At 37.8% G+C, this 20,488-nt stretch overlaps 2 protein-coding genes and 1 long non-coding RNA gene across 4 annotated transcripts; all 3 read right to left on the bottom strand.

The window, feature by feature from the left end:
• Positions 1-5,533: 5,533 nt before the first annotated feature.
• Positions 5,534-8,502, bottom strand: LOC131788090 (uncharacterized). The gene is made up of 3 exons (XR_009340506.2): positions 8,393-8,502; positions 7,962-8,042; positions 5,534-6,518 (listed from the first exon to the last, which is right to left on the bottom strand). It is a non-coding gene; the product is annotated as an uncharacterized lncRNA (long non-coding RNA).
• Positions 8,503-11,084: 2,582 nt separating this feature from the next.
• On the bottom strand, positions 11,085-16,350 carry LOC136276897 (aspartyl aminopeptidase-like). 2 transcript variants are annotated; one of them, XR_010718944.1, is made up of 5 exons: positions 16,289-16,310; positions 14,792-14,880; positions 13,786-13,916; positions 12,788-12,913; positions 11,085-12,148 (listed from the first exon to the last, which is right to left on the bottom strand). XR_010718944.1 is itself a non-coding variant. In XM_066173222.1 (5 exons), the coding sequence occupies exons 1-4, from the start codon at positions 16,323-16,325 to the stop codon at positions 12,872-12,874; spliced, it is 282 nt and encodes a 93-aa protein (XP_066029319.1). In that variant the 5' UTR covers positions 16,326-16,350; the 3' UTR covers positions 11,085-12,148; positions 12,788-12,871. The 2 variants fall into 2 exon arrangements, 1 of the variants encoding a protein (XP_066029319.1); XM_066173222.1 differs by having other exon boundaries at positions 13,786-13,899; positions 16,289-16,350.
• Positions 16,351-16,677: 327 nt separating this feature from the next.
• On the bottom strand, positions 16,678-19,424 carry LOC136283877 (uncharacterized). Its single transcript, XM_066173397.1, has 4 exons — positions 19,295-19,424; positions 18,927-19,071; positions 18,631-18,663; positions 16,678-17,452 (listed from the first exon to the last, which is right to left on the bottom strand). The coding sequence occupies exons 2-4, from the start codon at positions 19,003-19,005 to the stop codon at positions 17,283-17,285; spliced, it is 282 nt and encodes a 93-aa protein (XP_066029494.1). The 5' UTR covers positions 19,006-19,071; positions 19,295-19,424; the 3' UTR covers positions 16,678-17,282.
• Between the last annotated feature and the right edge of the window lie 1,064 nt (positions 19,425-20,488).

The raw sequence follows: 20,488 nt of genomic DNA, 5'->3' as shown, positions 1-20,488 counted from the left end.
TAGTTGGTTCAGGCGGACGACAAGAGACTGGTGCCATTCCTGTATTTCGCTGCTAACAGGAATAGCTCCGACTCAAACGTTTATTAATTTTTTTTCAATAATTTCTTAATAATTTTTTAAACAATTTTTAAAAAAATTTAAAACTAAACTGTTGAGCAGCGCTGTGCGAACAGTTGCTGTAAAACTTCTTTATTCTCTGACGCGTTTCGTCTCACCGTCGTAAACTTCTTCAGGGAGTTTTACAAGTTAACACTAAACGCCTATATTTATAAGCCATTGTTAGCGGTTATTGCGAGGGCCAATGACCATAAGGCCTTGGCTGGACCTACGCGCAGTAATGGGCAAAGTTGTGGAAACTTGAAAATTTCTTTTGAAATTTTTTTAGGCAAGGTGAGAGATATATTTTGGGAGCCACGGTTTTAGCTGAAATTTTTCAAATTTGAAAAATCCAAGAGGTTTTTTGCAGATGATGAGTGGAAAGTAGTAGGCAAATGAGGTTAGGATGGCTCGTGTACTTTACAGAAAATGTGGTTTATGTTCTACTCATTCTTTCTTAAATTTAAGTGGTATAAATACTTTGTCTAAAACGGTAGTGTGATACAATAGCAAACGAGATATTCTCGTTCCAGTACAGCGTCGTGTGATTAACAGCTTTCTTGTCGTCCGCCTAAACTGACTAAATGAGTTTTGTCAGCGTAGCTTGGCAGTGGATGACTTTTTCATCACCGAAATATCGCTGAACGACCTCGCTGAACGAGATAGACTGCCTCCTTTTCGTTATGTAAGTAGCCATTTCTTGTTTGACACATCGGTGTTTTCAAACTGATATTTCATTGTTCCGCTTCAAGACACGTGGTTAACAATACTCACGAGCAAGGAGTCAAGACCTAACTTGCAGAGGTGCAACTGACACGGCGAAAACCACTACCATTGCGTGACGAAAAGGGTCGGTTCTCACAAAAGAAACCCACTCGAAGTGACACGGACGACAGGACTCGTGGGATAAAAGAGTGGGGGACAAAGAGGAAATTAGAGTATCCAGGAATGGTCGAAGATTGGTCCCCACCGAAGAGAAGAGAAACCTGCTTAAGTCAGGTGTGGTTTAAATCTTGTTTTCGCTATACGTGGCACCAAGCAATTCTCCTAAAAGTTCTCTAAGACAAGTGCCTCATCAAGACTTTCTTTGTTCTAAAATTGTTCTCAATTTGAACTTTTGTATTATACCACAGGTAGTTCATTGCAAATTGTTTCGTCAACATGATTCTACCTGAACATTTTGACATTTCATTTAAAATTCCGACAAATGTTTTGTTACAATAATATAATTACCATTAAAACGTACAAGTTTTGAATTTTAATCAGAAACAAACAAACGAGGGAAAATTGCATTCCACAAGGAAGTAGAATTATGGACTTGAATGTTTTGAGAAGTTCATTGAAATGTTGTCAGCACTGTAAAGCAGGTGACAAGAAACAAATTTTCTGCCCTAATAAAATCAACACTAAAGAAAAGTCAAAATGAATTATTAGTTTTATGGCAAGTACACACAACTTTGAGGCTATAAAATTAACAGGTTTCCAAAAAAAGTACGAGGTTGAATACACATGTACATCTTCAATACGTCACAAACTTCTCGTACCCAATCAGCCATAAAAAGCCTGAGGTTGGTCCTTGAGGTTTTTGGAAAGTTCTGAAACCTTACCCTTACCCTATACTAAGCGTCACACAATTGTGTATCTGTTGTTAGTAACAAAAATGTTTTTGGTAAATTTGGAACAAACAAGCAGTTGTAAGTTTTTCACAGACCACAAATTGTATTGACTGCATTTGTGAGATTTTGTTAGTTTTTGCGCAAATTTACTTGTGGTCATTTATTCCAAATTAAAGGAGAAGACACACTGCCGGAACAAAGTATCAGATTTTCCTGAGTATCATATTGTCACTTTATTTTCAGCCAATTTGTCATTGTAGGACACAACAATAGGAAAAAAATATGGGTTAGCCCCGGTGTTCTCAGTTATCTGTGCAGTGTGTGGTACAGAGAATGTTGTCAAGACTTCCAGTGGACACAGGAGCGGTCAAAGAGGTCCTCTCAGTCATGATGTTAATTCAAGAGCTGTTCTTGGGTGTCTACTCACAAGAATCGGGGAAACTCAACTAAATAATTTACTGTGTACATTAAATTGGGCATACAGTAGAGCAAGTAACAAAGAAAAGTCGCAAAATTGCAGTGTCAGAAGAAAGAAATACAGCCGTTAAAAAGGGTGTATAAGCAGATGACCAAGGCTGCATCAATATCCCCTACTCATATGACATGGGTTGGCAAAAACAGGGAAAGGGGCATAACTCGTCAACCGGTCAAGCTGCAATCATGGGTTTAATTTATGGGAAGGTCATGATCATACTACAAGACCAAGCTCCTGGAGGGTTTGAACAAATGTTTAAAAAAACAGTGTTATAGGCTCAAAAATCCCAAAATTAGATACTATGGTGCAAGTGCAAGTAATGACTTCCGAGTGGCTTGTGGCATATCGCAAGTAAACCTTGGATATCAGCACATTAGCCAAACACTTGAGAGCCTCAACATTGAACCTAGTATACACTGTATCAGCTACATTGTAAGGATGGATCACATGGCTACCCAAGACGAACTAAGAAAAACAGCATTGATTTCAAATGCCGAAGAGCTCAATTACGTAAGCAGAAGTTAAATCTTGATGGTAAAAAACAAGCTAAGGAAGGAAACACATACCAAAGTGGAACAGGACTTAACCTCGATCCAAACAATTCTACCAAACTGATCCAAAATTCCACAACATCAATTTGAAAATTTTTAAGTGAGGAGCTGAAAAACTTTGAAACATGCATTCCTGAATTAACGATCAGACCAGCGGTGGAAAAATTTCCCAATGACGAAAACAATGCTTACAATTTCGTCATTTTTGATATTGAAACAAACACGTCTGGAAAAACCGCAGAAATATGGCAACTTTCAGCAGTTGATCAATCAGGTTTGCACTGTTTCAACAACTATATATTGTCTTCGAGGGATGTAGAGATTCGTGCTACAAGGGTTAATGGTTCAAGTGTCCGAACAGTCAGAGGCGTCAGGACCCTGTTCAAAGACATCTTGTCTTTGAACAGGGTTTCGATTGGTTGATGATCAACCAATCAAAACTGTGTCACTTGGAAAGTCACTGGAAAATTTTCTTACCTACTTAGAAAAAACTGTCAGGCGTGTGAAAAGCGATGATAACGTTTATACTGTTTTAATCGGGTACAACTCTCAGGTTTTCGCTACTCCAACCCTTCTTCGTCAAGGTGGACATCAACTTTGTGAAAAAACTTCCATCTTATAACGTTTTTTTGTCCGACACTCTCCCTGTGTTAGTGATGGAAAACTTGGGGTGCCTTCCTTTGGGAGAATCCGGATCAGGATTTCTGATCTGTGGCGTTCCTTTCCAATTTTAGATCAGTGATGTATCAAATCCACTCTGGACAAGGATTCATCGGATCACTGATCCAACGCGTTCCTTTGGGCCAAGGATCCGAAATCGATCATTTTGCCCAGCGGTGCTCAATTTCAAACAATTACATACTTCATACATTGACCGGAAAGATTGTTGGCAATCTCTCCACAAATTCTGCGATAAACACGAAATAAAATCGATTTTTTAATTTTTAATCGATCGGCCACTGATCGCAGGCATTCAGGATTCCCAAGTATCCATATCGTAATTAATACTTGCTTCTATTTTAATTCCATCGTTTGAATTTACCATGGAAAAATGTGCTTCTGATGAATAGTGCGCGCTAAAAGCCCTTGCAGTTAGACGAGCCATTCAAGGAAGAGCTCAATAACCCACGTGCATACAAGTCTTAAAATAGCGCACTTTTTGGAATTCTGTGAGAGCTCGTCTAAGGGCCTGTTTACATGGAGGTGGGGGACCCCAGGTAGGTGAGGTAACCCACCTAGCCGTGGTCGAAAAATGAAACGCGTTTACATGCAATGTTACAACCCCAGGGTGCTGGGTGAGGTTTTTTGAGGTTGTTGTTGCACTTGCAGTTGAGGAGTTTGAGCAGAGGCGTCCCAAGCTCACATCTCGAAAAAGACAAAAGATTAATTCTCGAACACATATGTATTTATTCACGAAAGCGTCACGCGTTGTGTTACGCGGTGTTTGATTTCGCGAGGAACCATTGACTTAATACGTTATAAGGAATAGTTTAGGAAACCAAATATGGTCTATTTACAACGCTAAATATTCCGAAGTGTGAACATTTTACACTCCTTGAGTGTCCGTTGCGGTTTCTGGTGATTTCTGCCATAAGACGGCTAGGAAATGTGCAACGTTTTAAAGCATACATGTTTCGCTTTTGAGCTTTTTGCTATGAACGCGACCCCGGCTAGGCGGGTTACCCCACCTTGACACGTTTACATGGCAAATTGTCACCCCGGCTGACAGAGTTACCCTACCTGGCAGACCGGGCAACCCACCTAAGCAGGTCACCCCACCGTATCATGTAAACGTGATCAATATAAAATATGAAATTATATGGACAGGCGGGTTACCCCACCTAGGCGGGATACCTCACCTACCTGGGATCCCCCACCTCCATGTAAACAGGCCCCAGGCAGGTGAGGAAACCCGTCTGTCCAGACAATTTCTTACATTATCTTGATCATGTTTACATGATAGGTGATTTCCCTTCCTTAGAACGGAGTTTAGAACAGTTGGAAGTGTCTCAAAGTAACTCTGGAACAAAAAAAAAGGATAATTCTCACTTGATTGAAAGTAGAACTGAAGGGATTGAAAATAGCTCACAGTGCATCAGCTGAAGTCGAGGCCAAACAGACAAAGACAACCAATCAGAGGGAAGAACTGAGATATGGGATTGTACCTGACAGGTCGGGTACAAATTAATGAAATTTCACCTTGTTTGTTGACTGCTGATACATTACATTCTAAAAATTTAGAATGTATTGCCAGTTTCAATGACTACTTACCGCGAAAGTCTCCGGATTCGATAAACGCATTTTAACTAACCATCGGACGAAATTCTGATCGAACAGGAGCATCTTGTAACGACCCTTGTACGCGAATATTCGCGAGACGAAAATGCTTTACGTGCCTTTGCCATCTCGTGCTTCACAAAATCAGGCTGTCCGAGCGTAGCCTACAGCTTACCTACCTGTCCAGATTGGAGCTCATTGGATCAATTTGAGTAGCCATTGGGCACTTTCGCCCCGAAAACTGTAGAGAGATTTTAATCATTTAACGCGCGCCTTCATTGAAAAACAATGGTAAACTGGAAAGCTCTTAATACAGCGCAGAAGAAACAGCACACACTGTCAAATTGTGGAGGTTGTCAAGTGCACTATTATGCCATCCATAATTTTTTCCCTATTGGAGAAACTTTCAAACTCGAAAACTTTTAAAAGAGGCCCTTATTGAAAGTGGGGTGAAGACACAAAGTAAAGTGAAACCAACGCAAAAAGCCATTAAAACTGCTGTAAAACACATTTATTTAAAAGTGAATGGTCACGTTGAGAAAATATTTAAAATAAACTTTGCTGAAGCACAAACAAAAGTGAAGGAACTTCAGCTCCAAAAAAAGAAAGACGCACTTGAGAAAAAGCGGCAGCGTCGAGGGAGAGCACGCCAAGAAAAAAATAAAATCCAATGCTAATGTCTAGTCCATCTGGAGGAGGAGTAATGTTTCTAGTTACTTTGCAGTAATTTGCATGCAAAACAATGAGATCAACAATCTTCACCTTTACTTGTGTTGCAATCTAGCATTTATTTAAGCACACTCTCTATAATATATTTGCCTTCATTTTCCAGTTTTTTAAAAGGAATGCAAGTACCAAATAATCCACTGTAAACTTAATCAATCATACTGAACTTCTTCCAACCAATGGAGAGAATATAATACTGGGAGAAGGATCCTATGGTCGATGCCTTCTGAGACAGTACACACAAATTGATATAAAGGTTGTGGAAAAACAGTCTTTGATGCAGGACACCACAGAGATAATGAAGGAGGCTCACATTATGCAGGCACTCGCACATAAAAATATCCCAACCATAATAGGTGTGCAGCTTCAAAAGCAGCCCATTTCCTTAATAATGGAGTTTAAAGGGGAAGACAATACATTTGTAACAATAAGCAAGCTATTGTCTTGTCAGAAAAACAGTGCAACAATACAGAATGTGAAAAGCTCACTCATAAAAAATGACTGGTTAATTATTTCACATGATTTGACAGAAGCCCTTTCACATATTCACACAAAAGGCTTTCTTCACTGTGATTTGAAGGCTAATAATTTTCTTGTGAGTAACGAACATGGCTACATCATCGATTTTGGAAAAGCATGTGACAGCTCCTTTCCTCCTGCAAAGAATTAATGAAGCCAGTGATATTTTTTCCCTTGGTAAAATTCTGTTCAAAGTAGGTGTTGAGCAAAACATTCCACTTTTGGTTTCCATGGCTCAAGAATGTTTGGATGCCAGCCCTGTAAGAAGACCAACAACAACAGGCATTATGGCAACACTGGCTTCCATAATATCTCACTGAATACTATAAGCTTAAGCAGGGGTTTCATGGGCCTGACACTGGGCAAATTGACTGGCTGGGAATATAATTTTTCCTGCATGTTGTGACTGACATAAATCAGAATCAAAACATATTTTTCCTGCTTCCTTGTACATTTCCCATCACCTCAAAATCTTAATGAAACCTCTGCTTAAGAAAGTAATAATTAACACTCTAATCAGGTAAAGTGACCCTAGCCATATCACAGCAGGAGTCTTTTTATTGGGCTTTGCAAGGTTAAAATTACAATGTATGCGCATGTCTTTAGCAAGTTTATGTGTGCTCTTGGTCTAAACTAATTTTATACTTCTGCTTTACGAATTGTGAATGAATGTTAGGGGGGCATTTTTAATAATGCACAGATAGGGTGCTCTAGGGTCCATCAGGTACAAATTACTTCATAGGTCATACTCATGTCTATAATTTTACATCGCTGCTAGATAACATACGCGTACCAATTTATTTCCCAATTCCTGCTAATTATTGATCTATGAAATTGAATTTAGGCAAGCAACTGGCAGATCAAACTTAAAATTATAAACCAGAGTTTTAGGCCACCATAGCCTTCTAACAGGAATATTGACTTGGAAGAGCAACAAAAAAAGCAAGAAATACAATTTTAAAATTTTCCTTTCTGACTTTGTAACAAGGGCAACCTATCCTGCTCTTAAGATGACACATCTTTTATGAGTAGGGCTGAGAAGATGACACATCTTATACCAGTTTGTGTTTGCTCTTGTCACAAAAAAAAACAGTGCCCCACTTGGGGCAACAGTAAGCCCTGGTAATTAATCATGTCTTATCAACAAAGAGAGAAGGCTATGGTCAGAATCATATGTATATATCAGAACTTTTGTGATGCATTTGAATTAAAAGATACTCCACTGGTGTAGTGGGTAGAATATTTACATTCAAATAGACACATATATCAATTACAAGTCCATCATTGACAATGATTGTTGCAATTATTACCGGTCAAAACTTAAAAACCAAACTGTTGACTATAATTAAAACTGATATAACATGATTTAAAAACCAAAAAAATGCCTCATAAATAACACCATTAACATGCTTGTAATAAATTAGTTGTGTGGAATAACTGGAAGGACCTCTTCAAGAAAACAAATAGGGATAACAGTAAATAAAAGTGGTTTTAATCAAGTAGATTCCCTTTGGAATCTGCAAGGGCTGGCTGGTTTTCTGTGTGAGTAATTAAAATTATTATTATTACATATTTATAGCAATTCAGTAAGGGACCTCGGAATAAACTAACACACATTAGTACAGCTTTTTTCCTCTTAGTTTTCAAGGGACAATTTGCGACAAGACAATCTGCATCTTACATGTCAGCAATTAAACTTACCTAACAACTGCTTTGGGGGATTACGTTTGTCAGTAAATTCATCTGCTTCTTGGAGAAATTGTTTCCAAAGCATTCAAAAGCCTAAATTTTGATAAACACCATAAGTTTACACATCATGATATGATAGAGGATTTATCAAGCTAAATTTAATTTCAAAATTGAATGGTATATCCACAATGAAACTTTTTTCTATGCATTTGTTACAAAACATAGTACTTTTTTCTATGCAAAAGTTACAAACATTGTAAAACGCTATTGAGCTCTAGAAATGAGCGCTATATTATAAATTCATGTTGCATTGTATTTGCAGTGAAATCAATGAACATGTTGAGAGCGGTGTTTAGAAGTCTTCGTAGGTTCTCTTTGGCTTTAAGATAGCGATATCATGTAATTTTTTGAGGAAATGAAGATAGCAAAGAAAATGTTATTACCTTCTTTTGATGTCTTCCTCTAGATTGTCGGATTCACCAGCGAACTCTGGCTTTCCTTCATCTCGTATAAGATGGGAAAAACCAATGCAAAGCCGACACTTCAAAATGGCGGATGCCGTTCACGAACTACGCGATCTTGATTCCAAGTAACTATGGTTACTCGCGCAGTCCACGCGAATTCCGCGAGCCTTGCTGGGTGGGCACTGGAGGCGAAAATCATTTTTGACCTGGGCCTTAATTAACCTGAGCATCTCGCAAAGTACAATCCAGAAGAAAAGCTGACATAGAATACAATACTTTGATGATTAACAACACCGCATAAAAATCTTTTCCGAAACCGTGAATCATCCGCTCGACAACTTTTAATCGCGTTTTGTTCACACTACAAGAACCACTTTTTTTTCAGTTTTATTTCTTTTCTTTAAGGGGGATGGGGGTGGGATGAGGAGATTCATAGCTCATAGATAACAAGCATAAGCTAAACGGTAGTTGTATAAAACATAGGCACATTGCATAGTACCTGTACTAGCACCTCACTTCTCTCCGCAATCAGCTTAAGTATGCTTGAAGACAGAGCTTTTGTTGTATATCGTTGATTACTGTTGATCTTTATCACTGGACCCTAAGGAATGTATCACACAGGACACAGTGTTCTGATTTGCTGACAGTCTTGCCCGCTTGGGACTGCCAACTTGAGTTCCAACCTCTGGCTTGGTCGGTCAGCATGGCGGGATATTAGCCTCGTTCTTTCTTTTTTCGTTTTCAGGAACCTCGACTTCGTCTCAGTCCATTGAAACGCACGATAAGAACGGCCAATATCCAGCCATCTTCACCTCACGTTTGGTCAATAACGCATGCGAATAACGCACTTTGTGAAAAATCAGGGAGCTAAAAACCAAATTTTTTCTGAATGAACTGATTAGAGTAGTAATTTATGACTGGGGTTCAAAGAGGTTTTCCATGAAAAACCAAAACGTCAATTAACAATTGGTTCATACGTCAGCGTGCGTTCATCGAGATATGAAGCACGCGGAAAGTTTGGAGAGCATGTAAGATGCGTAAAAGTTGCTCGAGGCGTAGCCGAGAGCAACTCTAGCTTCTTGAGTGCTCTCTAAACTTTCCAAGTGCTTCATATCTCGATGAACGCACAGCAGACGTATGAACCAATTGTTTTCTAACATTTTTAACCCGATGGAAAATCTCGAGGGATATGTTTGCTGACGTCATGAGCGTGCACAATAGGAATATGAAGCACGCTCGCGCAATTGAATTTGATTAGACAAATTTACCAGCTATGTTATAAAAGATATTTAAAGGGGAAAGAGTGTGGAGATTAAGGATACAATTACACCTCCCAGACTAATTTTAGAGATAGAAAGTCGCATTTCAACGGCGTCGCCGAGTCATTCCTTGTTGACTAATCTCGTATAAAGAGGTGTACTCGGAGATAATTTTATTTCAACCGTGCAAAAGCATTTTCCTAAATTCATAGCTGACAATTTTTAATAATCAAGAGCTCACCTTGTGAAGAGCAGGTTTATGATTCTCTTCATGGTTATCTCTGAAACAAAAGGACGAAAACCGCTTTTCCATACTCTTCCTAAGATGCCCAACTTGTGAAGAATATCTACTAGTTTCATGTTATCTGACGAGGACTGGAAGTTTTTAGCTAAATGTCAGAGATATTTCTCTACAGAAGAGGTGTTGAGGTTCAAGAGCGTCTTGTTTTCTAGTCACCATATTCCCACCAATAGCGTAGCTCCATTTTCTGCATATAAACCCACATACAACCCACAATTCCTCTAATTGCTTTGACGAAGGGCTAACGCCGGCTCGAAACGTCAGCTTTTAAACCCTTTACGGTGGCCAATTTACGTTTTCAACTCAGCTGATAATACTAAACTTCAATTATGGTTGACCCCTCAACTGCTAAAAGTTGATTAACTATTCTCACTTCTAGCTAATGAACATATCTTAGTAAATTAGCAATCTATCAAAGTTCGCTCGACATGGTTTCATTATTATTCAACCCCAAGTCTTTAATGGATGGTTGAACAACCATGTTCTTGTTGGTTATTTCATAGGAAGTAGTTCCCCCCCCACCCTCAAAAAAAATAGCCTATTATCCTCAAAAGGTTATTTTCTCTTTGTGACATTTAACGCTTAAATGAAAGCAACAATACACCCTCTTGCCAGTAATTTAGAAATGCAGTCAGTGATCCTCACTTTTATCAGTTTATTATTAGTAGCTTATCAAGATTTATCTTTCTGCAAAGTAAACCTTTTAAGAATTCTGACCAAAAGGTGCAGAGCCACCTTAATTATCATTGGTAAAAACCTAAGGTTTTATTTCAGTCACATGGCGACTTGTACACTTTATATTTGCGTTCATTTGCCAATCGAAATCTAGCCTATTAGACTTGACCCATTCCAAGCTCTGAGATAGGCAAAAGAGCAGGTGAGATATAATAAACATTTGTGTTATTCAGGGAAATTGCTGCTGACCCCTGGAATTCGAAGCAGGCCCACTTGTTTGCTTTTTTTCACCAATTAAGAGCCTGGCGCATGCTAAATTTGACCTTGCTTTAAATTTATTAAAAGGATCGGGGGGTGGAGGGAGAGGAAGTGGTTTGGACAATGGCATGTTCCACTCAAGGAAAGACAATACCCCCAATGACAAAAGTAAAGCACATTTAATTATCACTTTCTCAGGCATTGTGGTACATTTTGGAGGCTAAAATTGAGATTCTGGCCAACCAACACTGTAATGATAATTGTACTACACTTTATGTTCTTGGACACATATGTTTTGAGCCCTCTCATAGACATTATTTAACCCCCACCTGGTGGCTCAGGCTAAAATGACAACAAGTGGGACCCAAGACATATTTATGTAAAAGTTTTACCAAATTTAAATGTTTTCACGTGAAAACGTTAATTTTTACAATACTGCATTGATCATGCACCTCACGACTCTGTGTTCATGACCAAATCTGATCAACAAGTAACATATATGTCACTTTACAAGATTTTCATAACATCAAGCTTTTCTTTTTGAATCAAGCAAACAAACTTAATCAGTCAAGAGCTGGTCAGTCAGTCAGTTAGTTGGTTGATGACATTGGATTAGTTTGATGACTATGTTTGAGTGACCAACCTTGCAAAATAATAAATAGAGAACACAGAGGAGGAACTAAAATTCACCACAAAAAAATAAAAATAACCCTAAATGTACAAACAAGCAAGACAAGTTGTTTCTCACTTAACCCTTTTACTCCCAAGATCTCATTTGCAACTCTCCATACTGTCTACCATACAATTCATAAGCCTTTAATTTGGAGAATTTGGCATTGGATCAACAATAACAATCTCCTAATTAATATTTTTCTTTATTCTCATCACTTGTCTGGTTGATACTGTACTAATATTGTAAGGAGAAATTCTCTCTTGGTCACTCGTGGGGGGTTAAAGTAGTTGATATCTAGGTCTTTTTGGTTTCTAAATACCACTATTTTCCCCATTATAGAAGCTGAACTCATCTAGTGTTTTGTTATCACAATGTGCATGTAACTCAGTTACTCCAAATACTGAGCTTGGGCTTCTTGTGACTCTATGCATTGAAGTTACTCACGTGTGAGTTTCTGTATTTAGTGAGAACTTTTCATTGATGTCCCGCTGCAGATGAATTGCCAGATGTGGAAAACGCATGATTGGTCTGTTGATGTGAACTAAATGGTGCTGCAATTTATCACCTTTCTGTTGAGCAATTCAATCCAGGAAGAAATAGGAATTAATAATGTTACTATGATCAGGTGGAGTCCAATTCAGTTTGTATTCAATGTGATAAGCACAGTTCCATCACTGAAAAGCAAGAGTCCAATTTGCTAATCACCAGAAAGTATGAACACAGACACAATTAGATTGCATGAAGTCCTTTTGCCAATTAATAAAAATTAATGGCTTTTCACTCCACAGTCAATTATCAAAATAATGAATTCTTTATACTGTTTGCTGTAAATTTCTCATAGATGAAGAGCTAGAAACATGTTATGAAATACTAGTTTCCTTACTCCTCATGACTTTTCTTCTAAAAAAATATGTTGATATTGAAAGGAGAAATTGATTGTTGGCCACCCCTGTGGGAGTTAAAGTGTTCATGTAAAAGTAAAAATATAACAGTAGCTTTTTACCACAAGGAAATTAACCAAATTGTCTAGTTAAATTATACAACAGGTGAGCATACACAATGATATGCAATTGATACCCAAGTTTATCAAAACTTGTATACATGCAAACAATATACACAAAAAGGTCCTTTGATTTTCTTTATTAACTCTTTTCAGTAATGTCTCAAGACAGAATCTAAGGTTGAAAGTAAATGCTACAGTATAGTACCTTAATCATAACTCTGCCAGCCAATTTCAAATCTCTGTCAAACCAAGTGGCCCAGATTCCTCCTCCATAACACACCGCCCCAATTTATTGATATCCGTTGCTGCTCTTCTTGGAGTTTGGCTTCACCTGTTCCAACATAAAGTGCAGTGTTAAAAAATTATGTGCCAGGGTCATTTTCTCTGCTGTCTGATCTGCTCCTCTTTCAATCAATCCACTCATGTCTTTCTCAACATCTCTAGTACTTAACAGTGTTTAAAAAAAGGCAAATGAATAAAGGGGGGTAAGTTTCTAAAGAAACTGTGAAGCTGCATTGATGGGAGAGTATATCAGGGTAATTAGGTATTATCAACTGAGTTGATAACATAAATTGGCCACCACTAAGAGTTTCGAAGTGGAAGTTTTGAGCATTAGCCCATTGTCAGAGTGATTGACAATAGGCTGAACTCTTTATGGTGGCCAATTCATGTTATCAACTCAAGAGTTGATACTTTAGTTGTTAATACTTAATTACCCATTTTATAAAGGCATTTGAGATTGAAGAAATCTGCCACTACACAGAACATCCAACCAAATTTTGATGACCTCAGCTATGATTTTTTTCAGATGCAGATTGAAAACATTGCCATGTTACCATTCACTAACCTCCTGTTCCTTTATTTCTCATTGGAAAAAAAGGTAACCTTATTTCTTAAATAAGTACTGATTTTTTTAATGATTTATTGCAGGTTTAAAAAAGCCTTTAGTTTATTAAATTTTTGATTTTGACAAATTTCAAACCAAATTTAACCTCCCTATGTGTTTTGTATATTTTCAAATAAATGCAATACTTAAACCATAAAGGTATTACCTCAAGTCTTTGAAGTAATGTGACTTCTGACCTCTTGCATTATTAAAATAATAAATATTACATAAATGAACAATTTTTGCAGTGACTATTTTTAATAAATGAATGATTTTTACAGTGGCAACTTTTAATGAGAAGACTTTTTCTTGTGTACCTTGAGACAGGGGCTATCAGTATGAGCTCCTACAATGCTGAACCCATTTCCAGGAACATACTTCCCACCAACAGCAAATGCAATGATCGTTGACTGGTTTCTAGTCACAAAATACTGAATGGAGCAAAGAACTAACAGGTGAAGATGAAAGATGGGTCAATGATGCAGGCAAAGTCTTTAACAGAGGAAGGATTTGGTAAAATATACCCCCTATTATGCTCCTGCATAGCCAAGCTAAAACTGTTTTGGTCACCATGGCCAAAAAAATTGGCAATAAATTTGCAATGTAAGTTCCTATGTTGATGGTATGTGTTAAATTACTACATTGTATTTAGAATATTAAGTTATACATATGCAATGCTTTGATATTTCCTTAAATTACAAAACATTTCAGTAAGTTCTGTTTCCCTACTTGTCCAAGTATCAAGCCTGGAAAGGTTGCATGATCCTACAAAGACAACTGGCAGCTGACTGGTTGTTATTTGTGAAGAGGGAGGGAGATAAAAGAGGAGGTGGTGGTTGAGGCTACTTCAGATTGGCTATAGGGAGGCATGACGTTTTATAATGAAGTTTGGGGGGAGAGGGGTCAGCAGTTTGAGGTACATTTTAAAAGTGGTCCATTACCAATTTAATCATCTTATAGTTGTATGTGAGATAAATTTTAATAGTTTCTAGGCATAAAAGAGGAGATATGAGGTGACAGGGGAGGGGAGAGGAGTCATCATGCTAATATTTAATAAGGGAGGAGGGTCACTTGCTATTTACATGGCCTGATAGAAATTTGATCTTCCAAACATATTTTTCTCTTCCCCCCTTTTCTACATAAATAATGACTAGTCCCTTACTTATTTCAAAGGAAAACAGGTGTGGCCAATTTTAAGTGCACCATATGATTTCCCAGACAACATAATTTTTATTTCTGGTAACCATTTTGTGATTTTGGGTCATGTCAAAATTGCAACCTTTCAAAAAGGTTAAATATAAAGCCCCAACTCCCATTTCTCACCTTATCAGAAGGCTTGATATCCCAGTGCTCTTTTTCCTTGAGCTCTTTAAATCCTGCTGCTGATAACACCTTTCTGCACTCATTGACAACTGAAACAAAACATTGCATGAGCTGGTAAGGCAAGTGCAGTTTATAGTCTGTGAAAAATTTATAAGTGCTTATTACACCAAATTGTAAGAGAAATTATGATATAACTTGTTAATAAAGTAAATGAAAAAACATCACAGAAAGTTAAGGCAGACAAAATTTTGAACACGTGTGCACTGTATGTAATTTGCACTCGTGTTACAGCTTTGCACTTGCGTTACATGAGAATGCACTTGTTTACAGCTAATCAGAAGCACCTAATTTTTTCATGCACATTATTAATTAAAGAAGCTGGAAGGATAAAACATATCATGATAAGGTGAAGGACTATTGTTCACAAAATCAATGAACTTCCTTGCTGCAGATTTTATTACATCAAGTGAGGATGCCTACAACAAAACAAAACCCAAAAAACATTTTTTATTACGAACTTCACTTTTTGACATTTGGAGGATGCAGCATGAAATTTCCATCCAGGAAAGACACCTCATGGGCAATATAACAACATGTACAACAATACCATACATTTAGAAGAGTTGCAACAGTGTTACTATAATTTCCTCCAGAACTGAAACTGTGTTAACCCTTTTACACCTAAGAGTGACTAGCACCTAATTTCTCTTCACAGTATCAGCCCTGAATCAAACATTAAGGTTGGGAGAATACAGGAAATAATCACCAACTAAAGAAGCTCTTGATTGTTACACAAATTCTCCTTAACCTTGTCAGCAGCTTATAAAACGTATAGGGAACAATATGGAGAATATGAAAACTGATGTTAAGGTGTGAGGGGTTATCTTCTGTCCTAAATCTCCACATTGCTAAAATCTAATCCAATTTTAAGAATTACTTAATTGAAAAGAAAAATGAATATTAAATATATGAAGTTTACCGCAACTTCTATCTTAAAATATCAGCGAATCGACCAAACATCTCGATGCATTAAGTTACCATACATTAATATCATACAAAAAATTTAAACTATTGTATTCCGACTCATTACATGTTGCACATATTGAGTTGACGTACATAGTTAATATAGTATTTGTTTCTCTTTTCTCGATGGCGAAGCTCGCGTAACAAATTTATCACTGTTGATCTAGAATTCTAAAACACATCTTTCGGTCACAAGCTTGCATTCTGCAAACGTCTCACGCTGAAATTCATCGCTTTCGATAATGTCTGTTGTAGATATCGCAAGGAAAGTGATGTGAACTTAAATGTAAATGCATCCACGCGAAAGTTGAAACGGAAGTAGCGCATGAATTCATCGCTACTCAGCAGTCTCTTTAAATTTATAAAGTGAATTTTGAGGCACTGAATAAAGGGTCAAACGGTGAAATGATTAAAGAAAATTCTGTGCCTGTCATGAACGAAGGAAACGTTTATGCGGGATTTTGAAGGCCTTACCTGGGCAGCCATCTTGGTTCTCCAGCTGAGTTGTCATTGATGGCTAAAGGGGGGAAGGGGGGGAGGGAAGGGGGTAAGGCAAGGTTTCACTGCTCTCTCTGTTTTTTGTAAGAGGAAATTGAAAGCGAAAGTACATCCGCGGGAAGATTAAATTAGTCCCGGGAGGAAGAGGAAATGGAAAATGAAACTGAAGGAGAAATATTACATTGTTTTGAGATCCAAAAATAAACTATATGAGAAATTAATATTGTTAAAAATAAATTAAATTTTAAAAAATGGCGAGACTATCAAAAAAATTAAGAGGGAAGTAAAATTGATGATAATTCTGAACAACAATCCGGCCGCTGAAAAAAATTGCCGCATAAAACAAGGAAGTGCAACAAAAGGGAGACGTGAATCGACTTTTATTTCAAGTTCTCTTATATTTTTATATTTCATGAAAGATAATTTTAATTTTCATATGTCTCCACTTAACAGTATCATGCGTGCTCCATATATCCGTACACAGGCTTCATAATTTCTTATTTTCATATATTAAAATGGTAAATGCGTAACACGAATGAGAAGGAAAAAAAATGCAAAAATCCCAGGTTACACCTCTATCCATACTACAGTTGCCCTTTACCGCTGGTTGCCAATTTTAGTGATTAATGATCTGTGTGAAGTCCACCTGTTAAGTATTTTCATCGTTATCAGCTGATAACATCTCCTTTAACTCTTAAGCTCCAACGAATGACCATGATAGAATTTCTCCTTACAATACTGATATAATATCGAGCCGATAAGTAACGGAAATAAAGAAAAATATCAATTAGGGCATTATCAATTGATCCAATACCAATTACTTCAAACTAACATCATAAGAATCGTATGGCAGACAGAAAGGTCGTTTCGTTACAACTTCAGTCATTTTGAGACAAACTAGCAAAAAAAAAATTTGGATGTTTTCAACTGTCTTCCAGTCCAATGAAGGGGGACAGTATTCATCTACTATTTAGACGTGGTTTTCCTGGTGTAGTTCTCTTAAGGTAGTTTCCTTTGGCACTGATCTGTTAGAGAAGTTGTCTTTTTCTCCAGAACTGAGACGGTGTTTTCGTTTCTCAAAACGCTCGGTGAAGTTGTTCTCATCTTTCAAGACGTCAAAAAGGGTTCTCCTTGTTGGAACTACAACAGATAAACATTGAATTAGTAGCAAAAAATATTTTTGACAACCAAAACAACCAAGCAGCGACAGGGGTAATAACGTGTGCACACGTAGGCCTGGGCTTGAGCTCGGCTGAAAATTGTGTTGTGCTCCTGGACGAGACACTTTATTTTCTCAATGCCGCTCGCCACCCAGGGGTATAAATGGGTAGTGGTGAACTGCCAGGGAGGCGTGACGAAATGCTGTGAGGGTGGGGTGGGGGATAACCTGAGACGACTACATCTCCTCAGTGGGGTGGGGGGGAGGGGATGTTCGTGCATGTGGACTCTTCATGTCATAACAGTTGTGATAAACCAGGCCCTGATCATGGAAACACCCAGAGAAAGTGAATATTAGAAGCTAATAGTGGATGTACATATGGACGTCAGAACTGCCAACGTTAATCAAAACTTCGCAATCACGCCACGCGATACGCAGTTTCATTAAGACAGTTTTCTTAAAGTATCGAGACCAAAGGATACGCTCGGACGAAAAGCAACTAGGAAATGGCAAATGACGTCATAACAAAGAGGGGTTCTCAAGAAGTTCTTAGGTAGAAAGATATACCCCGAGGACATTCTATTGAGCAGCACGTTCTTTAAGATTAAATGAATAAATTTCTCCTCAGGTGACGACGTCACTGACGCACAGTGGACACAGGTGTGACGATGACAGTTAGTGCCATTGTGGTAAAGTTGAAGAAGGTGTAGGTGGGTCTAGTGATGTTAGGTCGCAAACGGTAATACAGAACAGCTATGCATCACTGCGTATTACCGATCCTTGGTTGTGTCTCAATAAAATTTTCTTAATACCCCATAAGGGTCTGTAGTATTCTGATGATCCCGCTCATTAGCGGTCAAATTTCTTAATTTCACCCCTCCAAACTCTGTTAGAGGCGACTGATCTCCCTTCATACCCCCTTGAAAACCACGTGATCCTCCCCCCTCCTAGAATCCTTCGACCCACCCCGAAGGGGCTAAATAATGACAGGTCCACTTATTCCTTTTTTGAGTCTACAACATGTGGTTTACAAGATGTTTTTAATTTTACTTTTTATAGAACTCAGCTGGATGAATTTAGAGTGAAATTTGAGCATTATCAAAGTTTTGGGCAGTTCGTGTTTGGCATCATTTGCAAAAGTTTCATAGATTCTACATACCTGTAGTAGAATTGACGGCGGGAGTTCTGGGGGCTATGAAATAAAAAAATACATATCACTATCATTTTAAAAAGTGACATTTTCTTCCTACATAAACAAACAGACGTGCGCAAGTGAACGAAAAGGTGTGTACTAAGACGATCGGTATTGAAAACGATTGGCGCACGTCTTCGAGATTGCTTCACTCCACTGAAGACAGCAAGGAACAATATTCCCCCTGTTAAATTTCTCAAACGTGCATTATCAGAAGAATTTCCGTTCCGAGAATAGTTCAAATCAGAAAAGCAACTACTCACCAGGCGAGGAATTTTTTTTAATTCGTTTGTACAGCATGGAGAGATACGTCATCACGCTCATCTCGTCAATCTCTTCCATTGATACCAAGTCACTTGCCTCCAAAAGAGCTGGAACTTTGAGTTTTTCCTCGGCCACTTTGAAAGCCTGAAATATAAAACTTACTTTGCTCAACACAGCTAAAACGTGAGGCAATGCGCTCTTTGACTTAAGTAAGTTCTTGAATTTCATTCATCGTCCTTGCTCTGTTTTCCTCAAGTCGTCCGTTCGTTTATGGAGAGACTTGAAAATATGGAGATCAGTTATACATATCACAAAACTAAAGCTCTCTCTTTCTCGAGAATGCACGGTTTGGTCCAAGTAAACCTACCAATTCATTGTTTTTCAAGGCGTCCTCCTCAGAAAGGTCGTCAAATTTGCTGCAAAGTGAAAGAAAATTATCAGAAATATCTCTGTGGAACCAATCCGCAAACCTTAATTTGTCCAACTCAATATTTAGAGACCCGCGTCATGTTAACGCTATTAGGGACCGCCATTGTAAGTCTAAAATGCAACTATACCATGCTTTCATTTTAGCATCATTTAAGAATCTGTTAATAATTATATTTTCCCCACCTTCGGCTTGTCTTTTCCTCCAACCTCACAAAAAAGTTTATTGACATTATCCATTGATGGTTCACTTCCTATATGCTATTTAGTGCAGAGTCGAAAGTTCGCCCTCTTAAAGGTATCTGTATATTTCATATTTACTTGTGCATTTAAAAACTTTAGTGAAGGTCAAAGTCGAAGAAAAAAACATACAATTTAGGTTCTTATAAAAGGGGTATGACTCAAAATCAAAGTGCTACGATCAATCTCGAGCCAGAAGTAGGCGTTAATTTTTTTTTTTTTGCATAATAAAGCTTCTGTGGCCTTAATATTCTTGTTACCATGGCTGCAATCAATAACGCTCTATTTGTTCGATGTTTATCAATAATTTTTAACGTTTCCACTTAACCTTAATATAAAAGACACAGTTTGAACGATTACTCGTATGTAAAGGCGGCAGTGAAACTCTTCCAATTTTATTTTTCACTGGATGTCTGCGAGATGAACGCGTTGCGGTTCTTTAAAATCTATACTTAAATAATTCAATATTTTAGGGACACTTTTGCATTGATACGTGCCTCTTGGTTAAATCTCTCGTCTCGCTTGGTGACCTCAGACAATCAATTAACATAAATAAGTTTGGGTTCACTTCAGAAGATTATACAGATTAGAAAGTTTCCCGTGATGTTACATGTCGCTTTCGCATCACATACCGCGCACATATGATGAACAAATGCTAAAAAAAGCAGAAGTTCCAGTTACAAGTTACTGCAGTTTTCACGAATCTCCTCTGTCTTCACTTAAAATATCACTGCGTCATTGTCCTAGTTTCTCACAAAATATCAGAAGTTAATTATTGTAGCAAATACTGCGGATAGTGGCATTTTAAAATTGTAATGACCAAAAATTTACCGCGGTGTGGTAAAAAAAACCCCAACTTCCCTTTCCCTGAGTGAAACCTTTGTTTTCAATTTCG

This window comes from Pocillopora verrucosa, chromosome 10 (assembly GCF_036669915.1).
Source record: "Pocillopora verrucosa isolate sample1 chromosome 10, ASM3666991v2, whole genome shotgun sequence".
NCBI lineage: Eukaryota > Metazoa > Cnidaria > Anthozoa > Scleractinia > Pocilloporidae > Pocillopora > Pocillopora verrucosa.
The sequence above is the reverse complement of the archived record's forward strand: the minus strand, read 5'-3'. Positions and strand labels throughout refer to the sequence as shown.